Source organism: Miniopterus natalensis, chromosome 9, assembly GCF_054644295.1.
Source record: "Miniopterus natalensis isolate mMinNat1 chromosome 9, mMinNat1.hap1, whole genome shotgun sequence".
Lineage (NCBI taxonomy): Eukaryota > Metazoa > Chordata > Mammalia > Chiroptera > Miniopteridae > Miniopterus > Miniopterus natalensis.
The window spans coordinates 78591532-78618596 of record NC_142089.1 but is presented as its reverse complement, the minus strand read 5'-3'; the positions used below and the strand labels follow the sequence as shown (position 1 = coordinate 78618596).

The 27065-nt window shown below is 46.8% G+C and overlaps 1 protein-coding gene across 1 annotated transcript in view; it reads left to right on the top strand.

The window, feature by feature from the left end:
- Nucleotides 1–26808, top strand: part of ST6GAL2 (ST6 beta-galactoside alpha-2,6-sialyltransferase 2) — a 31353-nt gene extending 4545 nt beyond the window's left edge. Inside the window, exons 3-6 of the mRNA XM_087820732.1 lie at nucleotides 7256–7353; nucleotides 8873–8974; nucleotides 10967–11141; nucleotides 26474–26808. Coding sequence (XP_087676858.1) covers nucleotides 7256–7353; nucleotides 8873–8974; nucleotides 10967–11141; nucleotides 26474–26808 — 710 coding nt within the window. The remainder of the gene's footprint in view (nucleotides 1–7255; nucleotides 7354–8872; nucleotides 8975–10966; nucleotides 11142–26473) is intronic.
- Nucleotides 26809–27065: the final 257 nt, after the last annotated feature.

Genomic DNA, 27065 nt, shown 5'->3' with positions numbered 1-27065 from the left:
CTGCTTCTCTCTGGCTGGGACCGAGGAGCCTGTTTGGGATCCCAGCGGAGGTGTCGTTTGGGGCACTTTTGGACCCATAGCTCGGTCCAGGGGGAGCGGAAGGCCAGCGTCCCAGCCTTTTGCAGCCAAGACCCTTCTGCTCCCTTAGAAATGATGTTCTGAGTTGATAGTCTCCCAGCCTGGCCCACAAACGCCTGATGAGCCCTAGTCTGGTGGAGTTGTGGGAAACAAACAAAGGGGCGAGAAAGGAAAGCAGATGCCCACGGATCAAAGGCAGTTAGGGGTGTCAGCTCCAAAGAGAAGCATTCAATGCTCTGATTATAGTTAGTTGGGGACTAAACTGACATTGTGGGCTTTGAGGAGAGCCCGATTGCTGTTGAGAGAACATAATTCCTGTCCCAACAATGAGTTCTGACCTGTTGGTACAGATTTAACTTTTGGGTCAGGGCCAGTGCACCTAGCAGGGCCCTTCTCCAAGATGGGAAATAACAGGACCACACCTGGGCTCCCATCTTCCCTTCTCCACTTCATAGTTCCTGTGTCAGGCCGGTCCAGAGAAACTGACTGATGGGATATACGTGTAGAGAGAAAGCTATATTTTAATGACTTGCTCCTGTGATTCTGGGGACTGGAAATTCTGAAACTCGTAGTGCTGGCAGGTAGTCTGGGAGTTTAGGTATGAGTTGATATCTGGAGCCCGAAATCTGCAGGACAGGCTGGCAGGTGGAAAACCCAGGCTGGGTTTCTCTGTTGCAGTCTGGATGCCGAATTCCTTCTTCAGGGAACGTCAGTCTTTGCTTTAAGGACGTAGACTTCACTCTCTGCCCAGGCTAATTCTGTTGCTGCACCAGTGAGCAAACAGCTACTTAGCCCCTACTGTGTGCCAGCTCTGTACAGGTGCCCGAGGGCCACTGTGAATCAGACACAGCCCCAGCCTGAAGAGCCAACGTGAAAGGACCAAGCCTAATACACACTCACAACAGACAGTGTTACTCGTTACTAATCTGGAAGTGACACTCGGGGCAGCTGTTGTTTCCTGGACTCATTAGTAGTTCTGTGTCCTTCAGGAGGGGTTGATGTCCAGACCCTCTTTAAATTGGGGAGGGGGGTTGCATGCCATGGTATTCAGGCTCCACAACCCAGACCTCATCTCGGATGTTCTTGGGAATGAGGCTGAATGTGAAAAATTTCTTTAAGTAAAAAAAACAAAACAAGGCACAAGTCCAGACTTGAGGTCTGGGGTCCCAGAGTCCCCACGCTGACATTACAGCAGGCCCATAATAACTGTCCATGTGTCACATAAATGGGCAGCCAAAGCTGGAGCAGAGCAGCCTGCAATTGATTAGGGAAAGCAGTGGTTAGAGGTCCCTGGAGCGTAGTAACACCACAGCTCTCCCCCGTTTCCAGGGCCATTATTAATAATGTAAGAAGGAATTTAAGTATCATGCTGTAAAGCAGGCAGTAACTGGCTTCTGGTCTGGTTTTGCTGTGTGTTAAACACCTCTGCACCATAGTTGCACATTTGGATTGCTCCTGCATGCCAGGGAGAATTCCCCTGCTCCCATTCTGGCATAAATGTCTCTGACCAGAGTCTCGTAAACTCTGTTCAGAATTTGGACTCGAGTATGAAAGACACTGGTCATTGCACATTTGTGGGGAACATGGAATGTCACTTATATCTTTGTTAATTTCTAGTACCCAAGTTTAATTTTAATGTATGCACTGATATGAAGTTTCGTGATTAGAACTGTAGAATCTCAACTGAAAAACACAGTTTTTCAAATTCTCTAGTGTTTTGCCTATGTTTTTTGAATCCAGTTTGGTACCTACCATTTTAAAAATATGTTATCATAGCATAACACTAGTTTTAAAAAGAAAAAGTCCTTCATTTTTATAAGCTGATATCTCTTAACCAGAGCTGCATGTGAGGTGGTGACTTCTCTCTTCCTGCTCACCTGACTGTGTACGTGCTTATCAGTGCTTATCAACACAGAGCTGTTATTGGCTCTCTTAATAAAAACAATGCCTAGCAGATTCCTCTAGGCAGCTTGGAATATTGGGGCATGCTGTACTAGTTAGCTAAATTCATCTTGGCCCCTAAAAATCTCATGTGGCTTGGCTAAGTGAAGATCAAAACACTGACCAACGTAGTCTTACAAAAAATTAAGGGCAAAGCCAGTAAAGCCCCTGGGGCTGGCTCCCTGTGGGCGCTGCCAGGAGACCCCTCCCTGCAGAACCGTGTCTGAATACCCAGCAGTCACACCCCACCCGGGAGGAGGTCTCGCCCTCGGGCTCCTCCCGGGCGCTTCCCTCCAGCTCCCTCTGCTGGTTCCACAGGCAGTGCAGTCCTGTTTCTCAGCTCTTACACCGAGTCATGCCCTGTAACTGTTTTTAAGAAAGTTGTAGCAGTTGTCAACACCTCCATGTGGAATATGTTATTGAAAAGCAAACTAAACTGTTTTGGAAATGTGGGACATTCTTTCCTAGAACCAGTGAGGTTTTCTGTCACCCATATATGTAAATAGTAATTCAGTAGCGAGGTCGGCTGCCAGCAGTCCTGTGGAAACACACTGCAGAGGAGCAATGTCTTTTCTGCGCTAACAGTGGTGGCCTTGATACCGGAGATCAGGATCTGTGTACTTGAAACTCAAATTCTGCAAAGTGTGTGGGATGGGGGGGGCCGGGGTATATAGGGAGTGGAACTTACAGTGCTCCCCAGTGGGTGGAGGCTGGATTGGGTGTGTCCTGTTTCCTTCAAAAAAGCATGAAAGATCAGAGTCATTGAACAAGCATTATTTATTGATCCCCACCTCTCTGAGGCCTGACAACTATGCCAGCTACGAGTGACCCAGAGATGGTAGGGAACAGACCTCGGCCTCGAGTCCTCTGCAGTGTTGTGGGGAAGGCGGACTGTGCGCGCAGCGGCACTGTGTTTAGGAGGGGCACTGAGAGGTATGGACGGAGAGGGAAGGGCGCAGCCCTAACCCCTGTGAGGGCTGGTGCCTGGGCAGAGAGGAGGTTGGCAATGACCGGAGAGGGGAAGCCAGGCCAGGGGTGCAGCGCTCGGGCAGGGAGCTGCAGGGGCACCCCCGGGAGGGGAGGGGAGTAAGCTGGACAGGCCGCAGGAGGTCAGCAGGAGCATCACACCCAGAAGTTAGACTTCACTAAGTCGTCGTCGTCATAGGCACCACACAGTAGGTGTTTACAGCAGACCAGGCCCAGCACCAAATGCTTTTATGTGTTAGCTGCTGGAAGCCTTACAACCCAAAGTAGTAGATACAGTTATTCCTGTTTTATGGGTAAGGAAACGTAGGCACCTAGAAGGCCCAGTGGGCAGAGCCTGGATTCCATCAAACCCCAACCCGGGTGTTCAGAAGCTCCAGCTCTGACCCTGGGCCATGCGGAGAGGCACTGCAGTCCTTGAAGCAGAGGGGTGAGGGGTCTACTTTTTATTTTAGAGAGATCGCTCCAGAGCCGGGATGTGAGGGCATGGAAAAATAAGTCACGCTGCAGGAGTCCCAGGAGAGGAGCGATGAAGCTCCTGGGGACTGCAGGCTTTCCCTTGCTCACTGTTGCAGAGTCCGTGCTCTGGATGCGGATGCGTGTGGGAGAGGAGGAGGGGGACTTGCCCAGAACAGGGCAGAGACCGAGGGCCCCTGAGCCTCCTGGCTGGCTGCTCCAGGAAGGGGAAGGGCCTTAATCTCCCTTCAGTGAGTGCACTTAGCCTGGCTCTGTTCTCAAGGTCAACAGGAACCCCTCTACCCTGGAAATTCTCCTCCAGAAGTGGTGCTTTACTTTATTCCCCTGGTGCTTGCTGGCTGATCTCTTCCTTCTTTTTAAATGTGAAGGGACAACTTAGTTTTCAAGGTGCATTATCAAGGCAGTGCACACACAGCCAGACATATGTTTACAAAACACGCCAGCCAGCCTGACAGACGCACTCTCAGCTAGTCCTGCCCCACACGCCTCCCTCCCATCCTCTGATGCTGCTCACAGACAGCTTTAAGGAGCGTCAGTCGGTATCCACGCAGCCTCCAGCCTCTGGCTCTCCCTCCCTGCCTCTCACAAAACTGGCCTTTTAGCTCTTCAGACTCAACCCACTGCTAAAGGAGGTCAGCTGCATTGCATTTCTGTGCCTTTGAAGTAGTTTGAAGGCTTAAAACACAACCCTGTGTGAAACTCCAGCATTTAAAAGCTGTGATGCTTTCAGGAGTGATGTGATGAATTCGGAATTGCTTGATTAATTTGAAATGCAGCCACCACTTGGGATCTGTGGCTTGTCGACCTCAGCCTTCGCCGGGGCTGTCTGAGGGCGGCCTGGTCCAGTGGGGAGCTGTGCTGTGGGAGTCCTGACCCCTCTCAGTGCCTGAACTTTACCTCCCTGCTGCAGCTTCCCTCACGCTCTGTCCTGTCACACGGGGTTGCCTTAGGCCTGAGTTCACCCAGTGGGGTCTGCTTACTCCTGGAAATCCAAGACCCTTGCAGGGACTCACGAGGAGAAAATATTTTTTAAATAATACTCAAAGATTTTTTTAACTGTTGACATTTACTGCTGTTGTAGACGCATTGGTGGAGAGAACTGTTTCTTAGCACAAATCAAGGGCCCACAAGGCAGGAGACCCAACTCTACTAAGCATGGTATTTTCGCTGCCAAGCGTAGCATTAAGAAAAAGGGCCAGTTTCACTTATGGATAGATGATTTTATTAAATCTCTGAGTACCCGCAATTTTAAGACCAAGTGGGACATAACCTGAAAGGCACCGGGCAGACCAGCACACAGTGGGAGAGCGTCTGTGTGAGTTGTGAGTGGAACTAGCCGCTTTATCATGAACACGCGTTTTACCTCAAACAAGTGTCTGACAGACTTTATTCAGTCTTGGGCATTGGCAGATATTCTCTCAAAAAACAGATTAAGTGAGCCTGTCACTCTTGGGAAAATAGCTGACAGTGTTTGCTGCAGATGATAAAATTCAGGCTTTCAAGCATGAGCTTGATTTACTTTATAACCAAATGCATCAGTATTTGGAAGATCTGGGTAACTTACTGAACTGATGGCTCCAGACGATCACTGCACAGTGTTCCAGAATTATACACTGTAAGAGCAAGATAAACAGATGGGTTTTAATGTAACCGCATGAAAAGTTCATTGACACTGTGTCACATTCCTCATTGCAACTACCTTTTATGAAACTATAACTTATCAAGTTTTGGTGAATTATCGAAGAAGACTATTCCCAGTGATCTGCAAAGACTTCAGATATTCTGCCCATTTCTGGCAGTACATCTGAGTCTTTATGTATTTCAACTGAAGCAGTATATTGCAGCTGACTCATGCACAAGCAACCAGGAGAAAGAAAGTGTTCTGAAAAGTCACTCATTAATGAGACTTGCAAACATTTAAAACAGTGCCAGTCTTCTCACTGTTTTTTTGTTTTTGAAAATGTGTTTTTCATCAAAATACGTTATTTTAAATTAAACTAATAAACTTTTTTTTTCTGTTTTATTTTCTAATATGGTATATATTGATAGATATAGTTTAAATAAACATAACATCTTTGGGTTGTCATACATCTTCAAGAATGTAAAGGGGTCCTGAGACCAAAATGTAAGAATCCTGAGAGTGGAAACTTCTTACTCCTAGGAGCCAGGTAGTAAAGGTTTTGAGCTTTGTGAGCCATAGGGTCTCACAGCTCAGCTCTGCCACTACAGACAATAGATAAACAAGTGAGTGTGTCTGTCACAGTACAACTTTATTTACTAAAACTGGAGGCAGGTCATAGCTTGCTGACTACTGCAAATTTCTCCTAAAAGAACATTGTAGTACTTTTCGATGACTTAGTCACCTTCCCTTTATGCATTGTTTGTGTTCCAAAAGTATGGTGATCTTGGTTCTCAACACTGGAGCCTGGATTCTTTTGAGTTCGACACTTGTTCAGAGAGGCACCTTTTGCAAAGTGGTTTTAGGGGTGACACACATGCAGAGGCTCTACCACTTAGAGGTTAGGAAGATCTCTCCCAGGAGACTCCTCGGGAGGGGACAGCAGGACTCAGGTGAAGAAGGCAGGCTGCTTCAGGGACTTGAGGGGTATGGTCACCATAAGTGCAGCCTGTATCCACAAGACTCTTTGGCAGATCAGAAATGCATAATCTCCCCTCTCACTCTCTCATAAATAGGCATTGCCATTGCTCCAAGTTGAACTTAGAATGTGCATAGAATTATGAAGCTAAAGATAGCCTATGGAAATTCCCTTATAGCTGATTACGCCTGTTTTCAGGCTAGTTTCTAAGAATTAATTACTCGGCACAGGAAATTTTAAGACGTGTATATATAGAGACTGCTGTGTGGAAAGGGGCGAACATCTCCCCCATTTCCGTGCCTTAGTCAGGTGAGCCCGCGGTCCTCTACCCCAGCTCTTGTCTCCCTTGCCAGCCTGCACCAGAGCCTTGTTCTGGAGACCTCAGAGAACTTGGGAAAGTCTGACTGTCCGGTCCAATGCAGAGAGACGTGGATCTGTGTTGGGGTTGAAGCTCTGTGAACCGAGGTGTGCCCCGTGGACTAGGAATACTATAAATAGCTTTGATTGCAGGTGCAATTGGTGGCACCTCCCTTCCTCCAGGCTCAGGCAGCAAGTCCGGCCATTTCTGCAAGAGGAGGAAGAGTGTGTGCCAAGGTGGCTCTCACGGGCCTTCTTGGCATTGTCACCAGTATGTCAAGGTGCACAGAAACTAGGGGTGGTTTTCTTTTTTAAGCACAAACCAGCACCCAAAAGTGGTCAAGGTGCGCTGCAGGCTGTGGCTCTGAGTGCATGAGAGACGCACTTGGCCTTGGCGCAGGCCTCGGCGTTGGCGGCCCCAGGAGCAGCCTCCCTGCTCTGCAAGCCGTGAGGAGCCGCAGGTGAGCAGCCTGTTTGTAGCATCCTTACCTGTCCCCACTGATTCCATCCTCAAAGTGATTTGGAGACTTTAGGCGAATGGCTGTTAAAAGCCCCCCGTTGTAAAGAATGTGGGCACGTAAGCATCTCTGTATGACTGAGATGACGCGGGGCCAGGTGTGACCGCCCGGATTTGTGCCTCCACGCTGACCTGCCCCTAGGCAGCAGCTCTTTCTAAACACACAGGTCGCTGAAAAATACGTGAATGGGTCTCTTCACTGTCGGTGTCTAATCAGCTTCCGGTCTTGAAAGATATTTTCCTAGATTATGCTTATTCTAGAGAAGTAGAAAAAACAGTGAGTTTGTCACTTCTGTGCCCCTAGATTCTCACGATGCGGTCTTGAGATTTAACGCTGCTCCAACCCGTGGCTACGAGAGGGATGTGGGGAACAAAACCACCCTGCGCATCATTAACTCCCAGGTAAGGCGCTGGGCTGTCCGCTCGGGTGCGCGCTCGGCCAGCGGCCTGGCTGGCGAGTGGGGAGAGTTCAGTCCCCGTGGCCACGGCCTTCCTTATTGCTGTGGGTCTTGTGATTATAAAGAATTAATGAGGAAAAGATGTAGAGAAACGGGAACTGGTGTGTGGCACGAATAGGAAAAAGTGAGTAAATAAGGTCAAAAGGAAAAATCTGTGATATATATAAAATCATAGACTTACCACATTGCCTCGTGTGGACTTTGAAAAGACATTCGACGTACAAGTAGTGGCCACGAGGACGCAGGGGATGGAGGAGAGACAAGCAGAGATACAAAACTCACGGCTAGTCGGGTAGCTTGAGAACTGTTATTTGAAAGTTTTAAAAATGAAAATGGATTGTTGAATTGAAAACAAAAATATCTCCTTTCTATGTATTCTTAATAAGAATGTTTTCCAAATTTGTAGCAAAATTATTCTCAGAACAGACCATTACAATTTCTAGAGTTTCAAACTGTATAGAGAAATATGAGGGGATGAGTGCTTTATGGTGAGTTGCTTGCAGAATGAAAGGTCGGACTCCCGCGTGGCGCCCGGAGCCAGGCGGTCACCGCAGGGCAGAAGCAATGGCCGCGTTTCCTTAATCACAGAGGCCGCTGATTAGAAGACTCGCCCCTCATTTCACATCAGCTTTTCAGAGCGGAGGAGATAAGCCCACCCAGTTCAAACACATGTCACCTGTAAGATGCATTTGAACTTCAGAAACATTAAGATAGGAAGAAAAGAAAGTACATCTTAAAAGCTGTGAAAATCGAAACCAATACATTATTTTTTCTCAAAAATGTAGTTTAAAAAAAGGTGATTGGCAGGTGAGATTAAAGAACTCATCCAGTCTAGCTAGAGCCACAGAGGAGGACCCTCAACCACGCTGACTAGGGGTGACTGGCTCACCATGTCCCCTCCATCCTGAGGCTACATCGCTGTGTCCCCTCCGTCCTGAGGCTGGCTCACCGTGTCCCCTCCGTCCTGGGGCTGGCTCACCGTGTCCCCTCCGTCCTGAGGCTGGCTCACCGTGTCTCCTCCGTCCTGGGGCTGGCTCACCGTGTCCCCTCCGTCCTGGGGCTGGCTCGCTGAGGCGCCAACATAATTCATCACCCACATCTGCAGCCCCCTCCCAAATTGCCTGTGGAGACACTGGAGAAGTTTGTGGGGCCCTGAATTAGCTGGGGGGCTACATCTGTCAGGAGCTGATTCGATACCACTAGATATGAGTACAGTGCTTGGAGGAAATGTAAGAACTGGTAGATTTAAAAAAAAAAACACAGCAACAAAACTCATTTCCCCAAACATTTCTTTTAAGTGCTGTAGCATGCGATGCTCGCCTCTCTCCCTCCCCCAGAGGAAAACAATCTGAGGAACTTTTTACAAATGAATCAGAGCAAGGAAAAACTTCTCATCCCTTTTTAAAATATGATTTTAAAGAACCAAACACGTTCTCTGGAATGAGTTCTCTGTGTGTTTGCAGATCCTGACCAACCCCAGCCATCACTTCATTGACAGTTCACTGTACAAAGATGTCATCTTGGTGGCCTGGGACCCCGCCCCTTATTCTGCAAACCTGGACCTGGTAAGTTCTCACCTGTTGCCCCTCTCGTCAGAAGGTGCCTTTGACTGATGACTCGTGGGATTCAGCTTTGATAGACATAATGAAACTGGCCGTGGCTGCCCAGGCCGTCTCGGTGCTGCTTCTCAACGCTGCTTGGTGAACAGTGTCCGTCTGTAAAGAGCTTAGGCTGTGGAGGATTTTTTTCAGTGACCAATGTCCAAATGTTCAGACATTCCTCGTTACGCTGGAGGTTGGGTTGATTACACTGAAAATGTTCCCATTATGATAGAGCTACATTACCTTCCAAGAAGCTATAAGACCTTCTGAAATAAATTGGAGGTGCTTGGCAAGAAAATCTAAACTTGTGTATCAACAGCTTATTATTTACATGAACCTGCAACAGGCTTTCCTTGAGTGTGTTGCTCTGTGGCTTCAGCTTCTAACCCTGTTTGGTCTTATGATGAAGCATAAACGAGGTTATCACTAGCCAGTGAAATGTGAGTGAGTTACATGAGCGACTTTCTGGCAAATCATTGCCTAGCTCAGCAAGCAGCCAGTTGCTTCTGGTGAAGCCTGGGGTGAAAAGTCAGTGTCGGTGTTTTTAAAGAGCCCGGGGGAGATGCTGCCAGCTGTGCCAGCGACTGTCTTTCCACTTGTTCTGCTGTGACTCAAGGGAATGCAGCCTGGAGAGGGGGACCAACCTTGGCCTCACCAAGAGGTCACTTTCTAAGAGAGCTGCCCAAGGTCGACGGGTCCCTCTGAAAGGCGTGCTCTGTCGCCGTTCACCCTGATGCTGAAGCTGGACCTTAACCGGCATGATTACTAGGGAGCTTTAACCAGGATTGAAATCAGAACCACCAGGAGAGGGTTTCCCAGCTCCGTCAGAGCCCATCTCCAGAAATGCAGCACATGGTGTGTGTGTTTCCTGAGAGCCTTGTGGGTTCTCACATGTGCCCTCTATTAACAGTCGGGCATCAGGTGGGTGTTTGAGCTTTTCCACTTCCTTCCCAGCCCTTCTCTGGCTTACGGTCTCAGGGCTCTCTTGCTGTCTCTGGACGGACCAAAAGCTGCTAGCTGGCTAACCTTGTGTGTTGCTCTGTTGGAAGCAGCCAAGCCCAAGGCGCAGAGCTTGCAACCCCATGGGTGTGGGTGCGATGGTGCTGAGGTCTGAGTGACACGGCTGCTGCGGCCAGGCCTGTCTTTCCATTTGCTGTGTCAGGACGGGGGGAGGAGGGGAAGAAGCCAAGTCCCGCATTCCTCCGGCCCCCTGCCCACTGCCTCACTCAAGATGATCTGGCCCAGACATTCTCACATTTTCAAAACAACAGAACACGTTCAGCCATGGTCTGTTCCTCAGGATCTTACTCTAGACCAGGGTGTCTGTCTGAAGGGAGCACGGGCCTGAGCCCTGTGAGCCAGCCCCTCCCTCCCTCACCTTCTCCAAATCCCATTCCATGGTGGCAACTGACATGCTTCTGCAACCGTTTTTTTCAGTCAATCATTTTTTCAGAAAATAATTTATATACAATCAATGTAAGTATACATTTTGATGAGTATTAGCAAATATCTATAGTCATGTATCTGCAACCACAGTTAAGAAATGGGATATTTTCATCACTCCAGGGAGTCCCCCAGCCCCTGCCCAGGCCCAGGCGTTAATTGATGTGCTTCCTGTCACTATAGATTAGCTTTGAGCCCAGGGGTCAGCACACCACAGCCAAGGGACAGATCGGGCCATGCTATTCATTTTGCATGTTGTGTGGCTGCCTGTGGGGCAGAGTTGAGTGGTTGCCACAGAGACTGCATAACCCACCAAGCCCTTTAGAGAAGTCCACTGGGCACTGTGAAGCCATTTCACTCAAGCACCAAGCGTCTGTCCCTCTGTGGGACCCTTGCTCTCTGTCCGAAGCCCCTCCTCCACCTCCGAGTCCCTCCTTCCCTTCGGTGCCACCCTGTGGCCCTTGCCCAGTGTGGTCCTCAGGCCTTGATTGTGTTGATTTTTTTTCCTCTTAGTGGTACAAGAAGCCAGATTACAACCTGTTCACTCCGTACGTTCAGCATCGCCAGAGAAACCCAGATCAGCCCTTCTATATTCTCCACCCCAAGTTTATATGGCAGCTCTGGGACGTCATCCAGGAGAACACCAGGGAGAAGATCCAGCCCAACCCCCCGTCTTCTGGCTTCATTGGTAGGTGCATCTGAAGAACCGAAAGGGTGGTGCTCAGGCAGGGCAGGCCTGATAGGTAAGAAATGCGCACTCGTGTTTTACAGCAAGAACAGCTAAAAGGTGGTTTTAGAGGGAAATAGACCAGCTGAGGAAGAGAGATACATCTGTCCCTGTTTCTGTTGCTGCGTAGCTACTACGCCAAAATTCCAAGGTTTAAAGGAAGACCTGCTTTGTTTTCTCTCCGGATTTTATGGGTCAGGACAGGCTTGTTGGGGCAGCACTATTGTTTGCAGGCGTTGATGGGGGTCCCTTGGTTGCGGTTCAGCTGTTTTATGGGGCGGCTTCACTCCGTGTCCAGCCCCCTGGCCAGGCCCAGCTGGGACCGCTCACCTGTGGTTGCACCTGGTCTCCCACGCGGTGGTCTCAGGGTAGCTGCACCTCCTGAACGGGCCCCTGGCAAGTGATGCCAAAGGCGGGAGCTAGAGCTGCCGGTGTCCTACGGCCCAGGCCTGGAGATGTGCGCAGCATCTCCGTGCTGCATTCTCAGGGTCAGAGCGTCCAGCCCTGTCAGCCTCAGGGGGATGACACACAGGCCTCACCTCAGCCCTTGCTGGTCCACCACACACTCCGAGCACACTGTCCATAGGAGGCCCGGGGGAGCTGACTGTGGCTACAGGCTGATGCCAGGTGGGCTCAGGCTCTGATCAGACTGACTCTAGCACCTTACGCAGCTCTCAACACCAGAGTCCACCAGCTCTAACCCCAAAATATAATTTATATAACAGGATTATATCACACGTGGCTTATTATATTTTTTTCAGCCAGGCTTTGATCCTCAAAGTTTGTGGTCTTACCCCATTTATTTGCCTGCGTTTCAGCTTATCACCCCATTATTTCTTTGATTTCACTGAGTTGGGTAATGTAAAGCACTTCTTAGATCTCCTTAGCAATATGAAAGCAGTAACAGAACCAAGGACATTAGTCTCACGCAAAAGAAACTCATACCCTCCACCCTGATGTCACTGACTTTATCACCTGCACCATGGCTTGGGCTGCACAGTGGATCCTGTGCTTAGACGGGATTAAGAAGGCAGGGTTGGTTCGGTCATAGATACAGGGGATATGCACAGTATCTGAACAGAGACTTGTAGCTTTGGGGTGGGTCTCAGTATTGTAATAATGTGAATATTTTATGCAGAATTCAAACAAAATTTACACTATGACTCTGCATGTTACTTCCTCAATTTCTAAAGCCATGCCTTTGACACTCTTGATTTCCAAATCACTCTTTTGAAATCCCAAGCTCTGTCTCTTTTGTGCAGTTCCATTGGCTGCTGTTGATTTAGTGTATCAGTGAAGGGCGATAGAATAATGCGTAGATGGCACATAGGATTTGACAGACATTTAATAACGTCTTTTTCTTACTCTTGTCTTCTTGTGAATCTATTTGCCTAATATTTGATTAGAGCAAAAGTTTCGGGGCACAGTGGAGGTTGTCAGATTTACTCACTGTGATGTAGTCTGAGATATTCAAGTTACATAGTCATAGCTGGAGAAAAAAAATTCCCGTGTTTTTGCCAAAAGAGATCATGGCTCGTGTATAGGGTCAGCTTTGTTTCAGGCTGCTGACTGAGAATTTGGAGTTTCCCAGGCTGATACCTGCCTTTGCGGCTGCTTCTACATGAGAAAGGGGATTGCAGTTTGGTGTCTTTGCAAGAGCATCTTTGGGTTGGGCAGAGTGAGTGTGAATTCTTCTCTGCCATTCACTGGCTTTCTCATCACGGGCAAGATGCTTAATCCTGTCAGCCTGCGTACGTGCACCTGAGAAATGCAAATAATAAAACTTTTGAAGGGATGCGTCAGGGGCCGGTCTGCAGTTGCTGTTATTTTCTAGAGCTTTTCTGTCTTGTCTGGCAGCTATTATCCACAAATGGCTATTTAAATTTAAATCAGGATTAATAAGAGGAAAACTTCAGTTGCTCAGTGTTACCAGCCACATTTCAGCGTTCGGGAGCTGCATGCTCCTGGTGGCACTGGATCCGGCAGCGCAGGCAGAGGGCATCGCCCTTGTCACGGACAGCTCTGCGGGGCACTGTCAAGCTGGGCTCGTCACAAGAGAATGAAACAGAGCAAGTTGATAGGGCATCTTCATTCCCACTTGCAGGCTGGCTCTGTGGGGACATAGGTGTGCAGGAGGCGTGGCCTGATGTCACTGACTCCATCTGCGGCTCCCGTCCCTGGTGGTATCTAAGTGTGAGCCCGCGCTGAGGTGAGCAGATCAGCCTGGGCGAGCCACGCCCAGCAGGGCCGGCCCCTCCGCGTCTCCGGCTGTGCTGCAGCCTTTGTGCCTCTTCCTGGATCTGGCTAGAAATATGCTCAGAGCCAGAGCCTGTTCTATAATTTATGTGACTTTCCTATATACCAGTAAAATGATGTCACCTGCATCTCCGTCTGCCTGCCAGGAGAGTGTTTAAAGATCAATTAGTCTTTTCTTCGCTTATCTAAAAGTGTTCTCCAAGTGTGCCTTCCTGTTCTGAGGTCACATTGATGGCTGCAGACTGATTGTCTCAGCACCTCATTTCCAAACACTCTGACCGATGACGTCAGCTACTGAACAGAAGATCCCGTGGCCGGCCCTCGTGGGTGGGATGTCCCCCTGCTCGGCCGGCCCGCGTGGGTGGGATGTCTCCCTGCTCGGTCAGCCCGCGTGGTTGGGATGTCCCCCTGCTCGGTCAGCCCGCGTGGTTGGGATGTCCCCCTGCTCGGTCAGCCCGCGTGGTTGGGATGTCCCCCTGCTCGGTCAGCCCGCGTGGTAGGGATGTCCCCCTGCTCGCAGTCGCGGGTTCTGCCCAGTGCGGTCAGCAGGACGCTCCGTCTGAGGAGAGGTGCGCACAGCCCTGCGCTCCTGCTTCCCCGGGTGAGCACGGGGCTCCCCCTGCAGGCGCAGGGACCCCTTTCTTCCTTGAGGAGCTGCTCATCCAGTGGTGACAGGCTGTCTCCCATCTCATGTCTACACACATGTCCGCCTCACACATTTTCCCTACATGTGTATGAACCTGCATGTGTGAAACAGAGGGACTCTAAAAGCTGACTCTCTTGAACACAAAAGACATTTCTTTTATGTAAATTGGCGCATGGCTGTTAGAATCCCGGGGGAATACACCTGGCCCCTTACATGGAATGTTGTGCCAGTTAGAGGCCTGCTCCTGGGCTGAAGGCAGGGGAGCTGGAAGGGAAGGGTCACCCACAAGGCACATCCTCCTGTGGGCCCAGGGCTGTGCGAGCGAGGAAACCGGGCAGGGTCCTGCCCGGGACTTACAGGCAGCGGTGGCAGACGGGGTCGGTACGTGCACACGGACAAATGTCCAGGCTGTGATGCGGGCAGCGAAGGAAAAAGCAGGTCTGGAGGTCTGTTCTGCCCATCATTGGGCTCCTGTTTCAGTCTGGCACACAGTAGGCACAAACAGTAATTATTTGGAGAAGGAATGTATGTTTTTGGTTTGTTGTTGTTAATTGTCACCCAAGGATATTTTATTAATGTGTTTTTCAGAGAATGTGGAAGGGAGAGACAGAGAGAGATACATCGATGCAAGAGAGACACATCAATTGGTTGCCTCCCGTAAACACCCCAGCAGGAGCCAGGGTCGGAGCCTGCAACCAAGGTGCATGCCCTTGGCCAGAATCAAACCCGCGACCCTTCGGTCCGCAGGCAGACGCTCTAACGGCTGAGAAACCGGCCAGGGCTGAACGAACATTTTAGCTCAGTGGTTCTCAAAGTGTAGCATTGCATCGGCATCACCCAGAGGGTGTATGGATTCGTTTCCTAATGCTGCGAAGTGAAATACCCCAAAACTCGGCTACTGAAAAGGCCAAAAGGATTTATCTCACACGGGTTCTGTGGGTTAGCCGTCTGGGAGCAGATGGGCTGGATGACTTGGCTTGTATCTCAGGAGGCCGCAGCCAAGCTCTTTAGACTTGGGCAGCCAGTCTGCCTTCAAGGTGGCTCACCTGTACAATGGCTGCTGCCAGAGGCCTCAGTTTCCCTCCGCAGGATCTGTCCATAGGACCACCTGAGTGCTTGAGCATCTTCAACATATGGCGCTGGCTTCCCTAGAGCCACGGCCCCAAGTGAGCAGGGACAGAGGAGGCTGCAGCACTTTTCAGGGACATAAACTATCACATGGGCTGCTTTCTGTCTGCTGTACAAGTCAGCCTCGTGGATGTGACTACACAAGATGTGAGTACCAAGCAGTGGTCATGAGGGCCACACTGTGGCTGCCTACCACAGCTTTAAAAGGGATGCCTGGGCCCAGCCCAAGAGCTTCTGATAGGTAGAGGTGGCTCGAATTTGCATTTCTAACAGGTTCTCGGCGATGCTGATGATGCGCCTGGTCCTGGGACTGCACTTGGAGAACCACTTTTCTGACTTCTTAGAATCTTAAAGTTGGAGGGGACTTTAGAAATCTAGTCCACAGGTTCTGTCTTGATACACATACCAGCAAGGAGAACCTAGAATTCTACAAATACATTACACTTTTTTTTTTTTTTGATGGGATAGCTATGAAATTTATTCCTGTGATGGACTCCTTTTATGTCCTGAAAACTTAATGTAAAAAGGTACATGTAACAGTTGACTGTAGATGCCGTTCATAAATGTGGATTTCTGTTAGTTCGGGTAGTTGGTTAGTTCTATCATCTTCGCAAACCGATTCTTGGATATACTGATTAGTGTGCTAGGCTATAAGCTTGGGAACCAAAACAAAAAGGCCCCAATGCTTCATGGGTTTCAGGAAACCAGCCTCTCAGCAGTATTTGGGCAGATGGTTCAGCCAATGTCTTTTTGTTTAAGATGTGGCTCAGTGGTTGAGCGTCGCCCCATGCACTGGAGGGTTGCGGGTTCAATTACTGGTCAGGGCACATGCCCAGGTTGCGGACTCAATCCCCAAGCAGGGGCCATGTACGAGGCAGCCAGTAGATGTGTCTTTCTTACCGTGTTTTTGTCTCTTTCTCCCTCTCCCTTTCTCTCTCTGAAATCAATAAAAATGTATTTTTAAACAAAGAAGTCCCCCCTTCATTTACAAAAATAAAAAAAGAAATATAACCTCCTTTTACACTTTCATTAGCCACCCCTAGCCCGGCACCAGCAGCCTGCTTGACAGCACGCATCTGTGGGCTTGCCTTGTTGGCGGCTCTTATGAAGGAGTGTTCTTTGGGAAGATGTCCTAGTAAATCAGATTTGGGCACAAATACTTACTCTGCAACCACATAAACTCTTCTTGCTTTATCTACAAACGCAAAGACTGCTTTCTGCGCACAGAGAAAGGGCAGCACGGTGGGGGACTGGAAGAGCGCACCGACCTGGCACTGGAGCCAGAACCTCCACCCCGAAATCACGTCAGTGTTGGGAAAACACTTCAGAAGTGTGCGCTTCCCTTCCATCGAGAACTTACCAAAGCTAATAATTCTTTATGCTTTTTTATAATAAAACTTAGAGATACACAGGTGAACAATTATAATATTGATGTAATAAAAATACATTTTAATATTAAATCACTTAAACTATACTTTCATTACAAGCCTACTTAATATATATTTTAAATTTTTTTAATTAAATGTATTGGGGTGACTGGTTAATCAGATCATATAGATTTCAAGTGTGCATTTCTATGATACAAGCTCTGTATATTGCACTGTGTTCCCACCACCCAAAATCAAACCATCTTCTGTCACCATATATTAGGCCCCCTCCACCCCACACCACCTCCCACCACCTTCCTTCTGGCAACCACCACACTGCTGTCTCTGTCCACAAGTTTCAGTTTATACCCCACATACGAGTGAACTCATATGGTTCTTAGCTTTTTCTGACTTATTTCACTTAACATAATATCCTCAGGGTCCATCCATGTTGTCGCAAATGGCAGTGTTTCATCCTTTCTTATGGCCGAGTGTATTCCATCGTGTGCATGTCCCACATCTTCTCTACCCTCTAGTCCTCTGTCGCAGGGCACTTTGGTGGTCTCCATGCCTTGGCCACTGTGAATAATGCTGCACTGAACCTAGGGGTGCATATGTCTTTGCAAATAGATTTTTTTTGTTTTTTAGGTAGATACCCAAAAGAGGGATTGCTCAGTCATATCATAGCTCTGTTCTTAATTTTTTGAGGAACCACCATATTGTTTCCATAGTGGCTATACCAGTTTATAGTCCCACCAACAGGGACTGAGGGTTCCCTTTTCACCACAACCTCTCCAACACTTGTTATTATTTGTCTTGTTAATAATGACCATTCTAACAGGTGTGAGGTGGTATCTTATTGTAGTTTTGATTTGCATTTCCCAAGTAGCTAGTGAAGTTAAACATCTATTCATATATCTGTTGGTCATTTGTATTTTCTAGGGAGAGGTGAGTGTGCAGGTCTTCTGCCCATCTTTTAATTGGATTGTTTGTTTGGTATTGAGTTTTATGAGTTCTTTATATGTTTTGGACATTAACCCTTTGTTGGAGCTGTTGTTTGCAAATATCATCTCCCATTTAGCCAGTTGCCTTTTTGTTTTGTTGGCAGTTCCTTTTTCTGTTCAGAAGCTTTTTAGTTTGATAGTCCCATTGATTGATTGAATGATTGATTGATTGATTGATTTTTACCTTTACTTCTCTTGCCTTTGAGGTCAAATTCATAAAATGCTCTCTGCAACCAAGGTCCATAAATTTAGTACCTGTGTTTTCTTCTATGTAATTTATGTTTCAGATCTTATATTTAGGTCTTTGATCCATTTTGAATTAATTTTTGTACATGGGGACAAACTGTAATCTAGTTTCATTCTTTTGATATTTAATATTAATAAGATACTTACTAGTTTTAATATCTATAATTATACTAAAGTTAGTCATCTCAAATTTCTAAACAAATATTTTTAAACCATGTTTTCTACTTTTCTAACATCATATTATCACAAACAGTTCTACCAAACAAAATATTTTGAAAACTTATTAAAGAGATGAATATTTACTGCAGTTAAATAAGAAATCTAACTGATTACTAAATTATTTTCAAAACATTCAGTATAACTGTGCAAATACATTTTGATTTTTGGGAACAAGTTCTTATGTGGATATTAGTGAAAATGTGACTTAACTTTTTAAGAAATCTGGTGGGGTTTTTTGCATTTGTACATCAGAGGAGATTTAGAGATGCTATTTCCCCTCACATAGAATAGGTGCAAAACTTTCAGCAAACCCTAAAGAAGAGAGTGATCCCATCTTACTTTATAAGACTTTTCTTTGAAACTTTTTTTTGAAGAGTTTCCTGTGCAGGACTTAAAAAGGGAGGAGATATACATTATAATCAAATATTTAAACATTTTTTAAAACACCAACTAGCCCTACTCTCAGTATGCCACCCTGATTTTACTCCAGCTTGTATGCTTCCCAGTCTTGATCTTGTCCAGTTTACTTATTCTAAAGGTTGTTGTAATACTGGGGCTCCTCTGGTTTGTGGCACCACACAGTAGGCACACAGAAGGTGTTGGCTTAGTAAGTGCAGGGAGGAACAAAATAATAGGACATCGTACCTTGTGTCACCTTATAGACTCTCACCTGTGGTTCAACTGGTCTCACATGTAGGAGGCTACCTCCCTCCTTCCCTATGGTTGAGAACTTGGGCTCTACAGAGACCAGAATCAAATCTTGGCTCTAACAAATAGCCAACCAAATATGTGATCTCGGGCAAGTTCCTGAATGTATCAAACTTCAGCTTTTTCCCAACCAGAAAATGAAGATTCTAATAGTACGTTTACCTTTGAAGAAGCATGTGCCTAGCACAATAGCTAATATTTACTGTTTGCTGTTATTGTAATGTACCTCATCTAAAACTTTATGGTAGGTCAAATAAGAATATATTCCCAAATGTATAAAGATCTTCATTTCATTAAGATAAATCAAGGTGAAAATCGACTTTTGGTTATTTTTTATATTACAGAAGCCATATCATTACATCAAATACATGTGTCATAATTTATGCCTTTCTTTAGTTGTTGAATATTTAGGTTGTTTCAAATTATTTGACATTATCAAACAATTATATTGATCAACCATTATTATATGTATGTACTAATAATATGCTATAATTTATGCTATATGTGAATATATAGATTTTTTTTCTTTAAACTATTCCCTTAAGATAAGTTCCCAGAAGTATTGGTGCTGAGCAAAGAGTATGACATTTTGATAATTGTTGGTAAGTGCTAATATTCTCCTTTTTCTTTGAATTTCTGATGAGTCCATATTTGACTTACAATTCAGAGAAATAGGCACCCAGTAGATACGCTGGGAATGTATCCCTTGTGCCACCCTTTTCTCTAGAGAAACAATGCAGGGGTCCTTGGCCTCTTGGACAAGTGCATTTTTTAAATGAAAAGGAAGTAACATGGATCAGAATTGTTCCGATGACCCATAAAGACTTGTTTCTTTGGAACAGCTCTTTCATCTTATTGGGTTGCTTACCCACAGCCCATTGGGGAGCTAGCTGTTCACAGTTCCCTTCATCCCTGGCTGGGTATTAGACATTTACCGTGTTCCTTGCTACTGTGAAGTCATTTTGATTGTACTGTAGCCTGACTGAGGATAAAGAGTAATTTACTTGGAACCTACAGCTCCCATTTTGCTCTCATCAAGACGGGTATTTTTCTAGAAGGCCGGTGAGCTCGCCTGGGGTCACAAAGCATGGCTGGATTTGCCACACACAGAAGTAGGCGTCCAGCCAGCCGGGCTCTGAGCTGAGCACAGGGGCAGCCAGAGGCACAGAGGTGGGCTCCTTAAAATCTACTACTGACAATGTTTTTATTGTAGGGACCACCAACACTCCCCCACCCTTTTAAAAGGCAGCCACTACTGATTGTAAGTAGTATTTCTGCAAGTCTTAGATGCAAACACTGTAATTTCAGGCTATTTAATATAAGCATGAGCATAATATGCCTAACAGGTCATAACTTCTGTTCTTTTTCTGTTTTATACTGCTTTTCAGGTTCTGATTTTCCAATATATCACCCAAACTCATGATTAACACAAAATAATAACATTAACACACAATGATAAGCCACAGAACATCCCTATTTGTGATTGTGCAAAAAGCATTGCAATTATGTTGATTAGAAATACAATTCCCTGCAAATAATGAATCCTGAATGTGTGTTAATTACCATCAAATAAATGAGCTAACCATTAACATTTAAGTATTTTTCTGACATTATATGATTTCACTTACTGTAGTAGATGCTTCTTAAATTATTTTTTTATTACATGAAGTTCAAATTTCCAAACCACCTTTTAATTACAAATATTTTCTGGAAATCTCGCTTAAAAAACACTTTTGTTCTTTAAATAATCTTAAATATAGTTCTCATAATTTTCTGTTTTAAGATGAATTTATGGAGAAACCACAAAACAGCTGTTAGATTTCCCTTAGACTGGCATGTTCAATACACTTAACCTTTCCCCTCACCACTCATTCAAAAATATGTGTTCTATTGGTTGGTCTCAGAAATTCCTCATTTGCCTAACATAAAAATTACATTCAGTAGTTACTGGAAGTGAGATAAACCAGTATTTTTCCTGACACTGCCTTTATGTTCTGTTTACACTTAGCTTATTTTGCCACACATTGAAAGCATATGTTCATCAAGGAGAAAATTCTATTATTTTTAATGATTTTGGGTGTTACTTTAAATATTGCCGGGGGAAAAGCAAGATAATTGTAGTGTAATCACAGTAACGCTAAAGGCTAAATGATTAAACTATACTGGACAATGAAAGCACATCAAACACATCGATATCTGCAAGGTAGAGTTTAGAGAAGGAACCTCATTCATTCCAAATTTGTGATCATCGGAACATGTTGAAGTTTGCTTTTTATCCACATTTTGGAGCAAATAAATACACATTGCTTGATGTGCTGAGTTATGTAATGTGACATTTTAGTAAGAGCAGTTGAAATGCTTTTTAATTGGCTTGATAATTGTGTTGCATTATACAATATTTTAAATCACGTAGCTTGGCACATGAGTGCCTCCGGAGTCCTAATTGCCTGGAAAATTTTACACTTTTTTTTCTTCAAATGAATCCCTAGTATGGACTCATTTGTAAAATCTGGCCAAAGAAACTTAGCATTAATTGAATTATGCTTAATTATTTTAAAAAGCTGGCCACATGCCCATTTGATTGGATTATAAACATACATGAAAAAGTGTCTTAAATACTAATCTGCCTATCAAAGCAACAGCTCTCCCCTGAAAGCAGTAAAGTGTTATTAGTGATGAGAGCAGCTTCTTTTGAGTAGTTTACAAAATGATTTAACCTACAAATTCCTTAAGTGGTTTTTTAAAGATGATTTGTATCCATCTTGCTTTTTGGGTAGTCCTGAGCAGTCATCAGAGAGAATATGAAAAAATAGTAATAACGTTTTTAGCATAACCAGATGTGAATTCCCCTGTCCATCTGGCATGGGGAAATGTTCAGAAGTAACATGATGCTTCGAATTTATACATATTTGGTATCTGTGCAGAAAAGTCCTAACGTAGAAGACCTGCCCGCTGGCCCTTAAACGTTTGCCTGCTTACAAGATTGGCCTCTGGGACTTGGCTCAGGGAGGGTTCCCCCTCCCAGGACTGATAAGATAAGAGCGGTTCCTGTGTCTAGACTTTTGCAAGCAACTGGCTCGCACTGAGCACCGGCTTTCCTCCCGCAAGTCTGGAGTTTGGCTTCTGCCACACAGAGACTGTCTACACGGCCGGCTCCCGGCGGAAACCTTGAGAACCAAGTCTCTGCGAAGCTTTCCTGGTTGGCAGCGTTTCACAGGTGTTGCTGCAGTAAATCCTGTGTGACTCCTGGGACAGGATTCTAGAAGGCCGGCCCTATTCCCCCAGGACTTTTCTCCCCATGTGGTTTTTCCTTTGCTGATTTTGCCTTGTGTCCTTGCTTGTGTAGTCCTCGCAGCCAGTTGTAAAACCTGGGGTTAGGTGGGGACTCCCGACATGGGACCTCGGTGGTGGCTGTGTCCTTTGTAGACGACAGGGCCCGGCATCGCAGCATTCAGCAGAGGCTGGTGTGGACCCCAGATGTTTTCCTCAGGACAATATTTAAGACACTTTCTTCAAGTCACCCTAAAAATTTTAAGTTATAGATTTAGCCCATTTTTTAGTTTAAAGGTTAATTCTTTAATTTAACTTGCTTTTTTTTTTTCCTTAAAGAAACATTCTCTAAATTCTCGATAATTGCACTGTGCCCAGCTGAATAAATGTTGATGTAGTTGAAGAGGTCTCCAACAGTACCTGAAAGCCCTGGGCTTCCCCAGCCCTGCCCTGCCCTGCCCCTGCCCCCTGAAGGGTTACTCCCCATGCCCTCTGCGCCCCGACGCACACACTCTGAACTGTGCCAGGGGAAATGCCATCTTCAGCATTTTGTTTATTGCTAAGTACTATTAACGACTCTTAGGAACACTGCTGTGTAGATTTATCCACTTTTTATAATGACTTTCAGTAATTATTATATGACAAAGTCTGAATCTAAACTTAAATTTTTGTGTAGTAGTAAAAAGTAGAGTATGCATACGCTAAGTAAATTGACCAGGCTGTCTGAAAAATAGTTATAATAATACAGATATTCTCCACCTTTGGTACCATAAATCTTGTCCCTTTTTTACATGTACCCAATGAGTTATAAACTAATTTCCCTTCCTTTTCACAGTGCTGCCGTACTAATTTCACTGTCACTGGCTGCCATCTAAGCACTTAGAGCAGATTCTGCTATTACATAAATTTTAGGATGCGCAGCCAAGGCTCATAGTCACGGGAAGCCACACCTTTATACGTGTACCCCATGACCTGGGAAACCATTGTTGCTAAGTCTGTATCAGATAGGAACTATACAGGTGGCCCAGATGAGAAGCCACACTTTCTTAACCTCTGTTGGCTTTCCATTGGGATTGTCATGAACTAACTGAAAAGTTCTGATGCTCTAGAAGTTATTTTAAAATATAAAATATTTATGAAAATGCTGAAATGTACCTATTTATTTATAGTAAAACCATAACTTTTTGCCTAGTCTTATGACAAAATCTATATTGTATATATTTTTAAATTTATTTTTATTGTTGAAAATATTACAGATGTCTCCTTTATTCCCCATTGACCCCTTCACCCCACACCCACTCCCTACCCCAAGCCTTCACCACACTATTATCTGTGTCCATGGGCTTTGCATATATGCATCTAAGCTCTTTGGTTAATCTCTCCTCGCCCACCCCCACACCCCCCACCCTCCCCCTGAGATCCCTCAGTCTGTTCTATGCTTCTGTGTCTCTGGATCTATTTAGCTCATCAGTTTATTTTGTTTATTACATTCCACATATGAATGAGACCATGTGATGATTGTCTTTCTCTGACTGGCTTACTTCGCTCAGCATAATATTCTCCAGGTCCTTCCATACTGTCCCAAAGGGTGAGAGATCCTTCTTCTTTACAGCTGCATAGTATTCCATGGTGTAAATGTCCCACAGGATTTAAAATGTAATTAACTCACAGCAAGATAAAAAATTTTCTCTGGAAAATTTAAAAAAAAAATCATATTCAAGCATCTAATAGCCCTTTGAAACCAAGACAAAAGACAGCAAGGATGTCTAGGGAGCCTAACCTATGGGCTCCTGGGCATGTTTGCTGTCTGGTGGGTAGAGTGTGTGGCTACTGCGGGACAATAGGGGATCCCTGACAGCAGAGTTCTTCAGAGAATGTGTGTCTCAGGCCAGCATGGTCCTCCACTCACGGGCGGTGGGCCAGCGTTGGACCAGGAATGCTTGTGATTGGCCTACAACTAGATCAGTGTGGAAATTGAAAGTATTTAAAAATTTTTATAGAAATTTGACACAGAATGTCACCCACCTATGTGATCGTGTCTTAATAATTCATTGTTACCTTATTGGAATTTTCTTAAATGGGATTTCACCACAGGTAGTGCAGGGGTGCTTGTCAAAAATTCAGTTTCCTAGACCCCAACATAAGCCAGTGGAACCCAAATCTCTGGGAATGGAGACAAGTCCCAGGAGCCTGCATTTTAGCAGCTGCGCATGCCACTCATTTCAGGCTGAAGTTTGAGAACTGCCTTAGGAGGGGGAGCAGCAAAACTGACTAACATATTTCTTGAGTGTAACATTCACTTTTGAAAGCTTCCTCTTTGAGAACCAGAGTTGCAAGGGGTCTCTCGGATCCCGCTGACCATCGTCCCCGTGGGTGAGCGGTGCTGCTGGCCCCCGGAGCTGCCTGGGGAACAGAGTCCCCGCAGCCCTTCCCTGCCCCTCAGGCCGGCTGCAATTCTGCGCTAGTGGGCGACGCGCAGAAGTGACCGGGCCCCAGGGCCAGGCAGAGAGAGCGCCAGTGCTGGGCCTGGCCACCAGCTTGGGCCGTAGCTCTGAGTAGGAAACACTGAGGCTGTTCTCCCTCCACAGACACGGATCCTATGCCTTCGTCCAGAGAAAACACACGTCTCAGGGGTTCTTGTTTGCTGCAGGTTTAAAGTAACTGGGAATAAAGGAGAATTCAGTTCTCCCTGGGCACAGGGCTTTCTCATTCACAGTGTCAGTTCCTTAGAGATGATTTGGTGAGGAATCGAAAAAATGTCCATAGAGTAGTCACTGCTTCTCAGAGGCGGGACTTCTGTGTCGCCTGCGCTGCGTATCAGATTGGTGCCCACTCCCCTCTGCGACTTCAGGAGGAAGGGGCTGTCCTAGGTGAGTCTCTGGGCTCCGCCTGCAGCCTGTCACTTTCGGCCACTCAAGGAAGGGGCCACCGCTGGGCAGCAGGGCAGCCGTGGAAGGGAAGGAGGAAACTGGTAGAGCCGAGAGGAACTGACCGGTACCTGGGAGTTTTGACAGAGCTCTTGAGAGCGTCACCTCATCTAATTTGAACGGGCTGATCTTCTCTTCCTTAGGGATGTGTTTATTTTTAGCCACAGTACTGCATCCTGGCTCTCAGGTGACATCTTTAGTCTCCTAAGCAGGGTACCGTTGTCATTCCTAGAGCAGCACCCCTTCTTCTGTTCCCTTGCACCCCTCGTCTCCAGGCCGCCCATTTAGGTTCAGGCCTCCCCTCCCCGGGCAAGATTTTTGGATCTCCTGTGCAAAATTAGGCCCCTCCTCTCTTCCCTCTTGGTGTCCCCTGTACAGGACTTTGTCTGGTTGTGGGGATTTTCATGATACAAGCAGGGCCTATTCATTAGAAATATGATTGTCCTCTGCAGACAAATATTGCCTCTAACAGAAACTAACTGTGAGGCTGTTTTTCCGTAACAAAGGATACCTTTGTAATGAAAGGGATGTGCACATTTTTTAAATGTTTATAGGATGTTAACAAGGTGGCACTAGGGAAAGAAAGCTTGCCGGCCCAGACACGCACAGATTTGCTCAGCGGTGATAAGGGTTACAGCTGTGTGTCTAAAACGTTAAGACAAAGGAATTAAAGCAACTCCAACGCTGACAGTTCCAATGAGAAAAATAACTTTGTTAATATGAACCTTAAACTCTCTGTCTACAGCTCCATTTCTTTTCATTCAAACAGCTATTTTTATTTAATTTATAATCAAGCAGTTATTTTATAATCATTTTTTTTGGAATGTGTTTCTTTGGAACAGAGCAGCTCTCCTATTGCTAATCAGATGGGACCTGAGTGTAGAAGGTGACACATGATGTTCTGACTTGGGGGTGCAAACCTGTCACTCCCTAGATTGTGGTCTTGATGTTTGCTAACTTTGTCTTTTATTTTCTGTCCCACAGTAATCAACTGAACAAGTCCATGTACTAGTTTTACATCTTTTTGTTGCTAATCCTCTCCTGAGGATATGTATTTACTGATTTGAGAGAGGAAAGGAGAGAGAGGAAGAGAGGGAGAGAGAAAGAAAATCGAAGTGAGAGACAAACTTCAAGCAGCTGCCTCCCCTGCCAGCCCTGGCCGGGAATCCAACCCAGCGCCTTTTGGTGTAGGGGACACGCCGGCCAACTGAGCACCCAGCCAGGGCTGCTGGTAGTACAGCTTTTTAAAACGATATCGTTCTTGATGCCAGAGAGAGGCAGGGAGAGGGGGAGAGAGGAACATCAGTGGCGAGAGGGCCACCGGCGGCTGCCCTGCACGCCCGTCCCGGATGGAGCCCGCGGCCCCCGCATGTGCGCTGCCCTGGCCCTGGTCGGCGCTGCGCCAGGCCCGCGGGCAGGAGGGCACCCCCACGCCCCGCCCGCGACCCCGCCCCGCCCGCCCGGGGCTGCGGAGGAGCTTTGGCCCGGCCCCGCGCAGCTCACGGCCCCTCTCTCCACCCAGGGATCCTGCTCATGATGTCGCTGTGCGGGGAGGTGCACGTGTACGAGTACCTCCCGTCGGTCCGGCAGACCGAGCTGTGCCACTACCACGAGCTGTACCACGACGCGGCCTGCACGCTGGGCGCCTACCACCCGCTGCTCTACGAGAAGCTGCTGGTGCAGCGGCTGAACACGGGCGCGGCGCGCGACCTGCGCCGCAAGGGCAAGGTGGTGCTGCCCGGGCTGCGCGCCGCGCGCTGCCCCGCGCCCGCGCCCGCGCCCGCGCCCTCGCCAGGGGGCGCCCCGCCGCCCGCGTGCCCCGCGGGGGCGCCCTGCTCGCCGCCCCGACGGGCTTGAAGGCGGGCGCTCGGCCTCGCCGCCTCCAAACCAGCCGAGCGATGGCCTCGCGCCTTCTTGTCTTTCTGAGCCACTGAGGATTTATTCCTGCTTTGAATACAGTAATGGGATTAAAGGGGGGGAAGATCAGGAAGGATGCGCAAAAGAGAACAGCTGGAGAAAAAGGAAATGTGAACAAAACCCCAAGCTTTTCTCCAGCCCTGGGCACAGCTTGTCAGGGTGGTGTCCGGGCCGCCCCGATACTAAGAAGCGGCTTA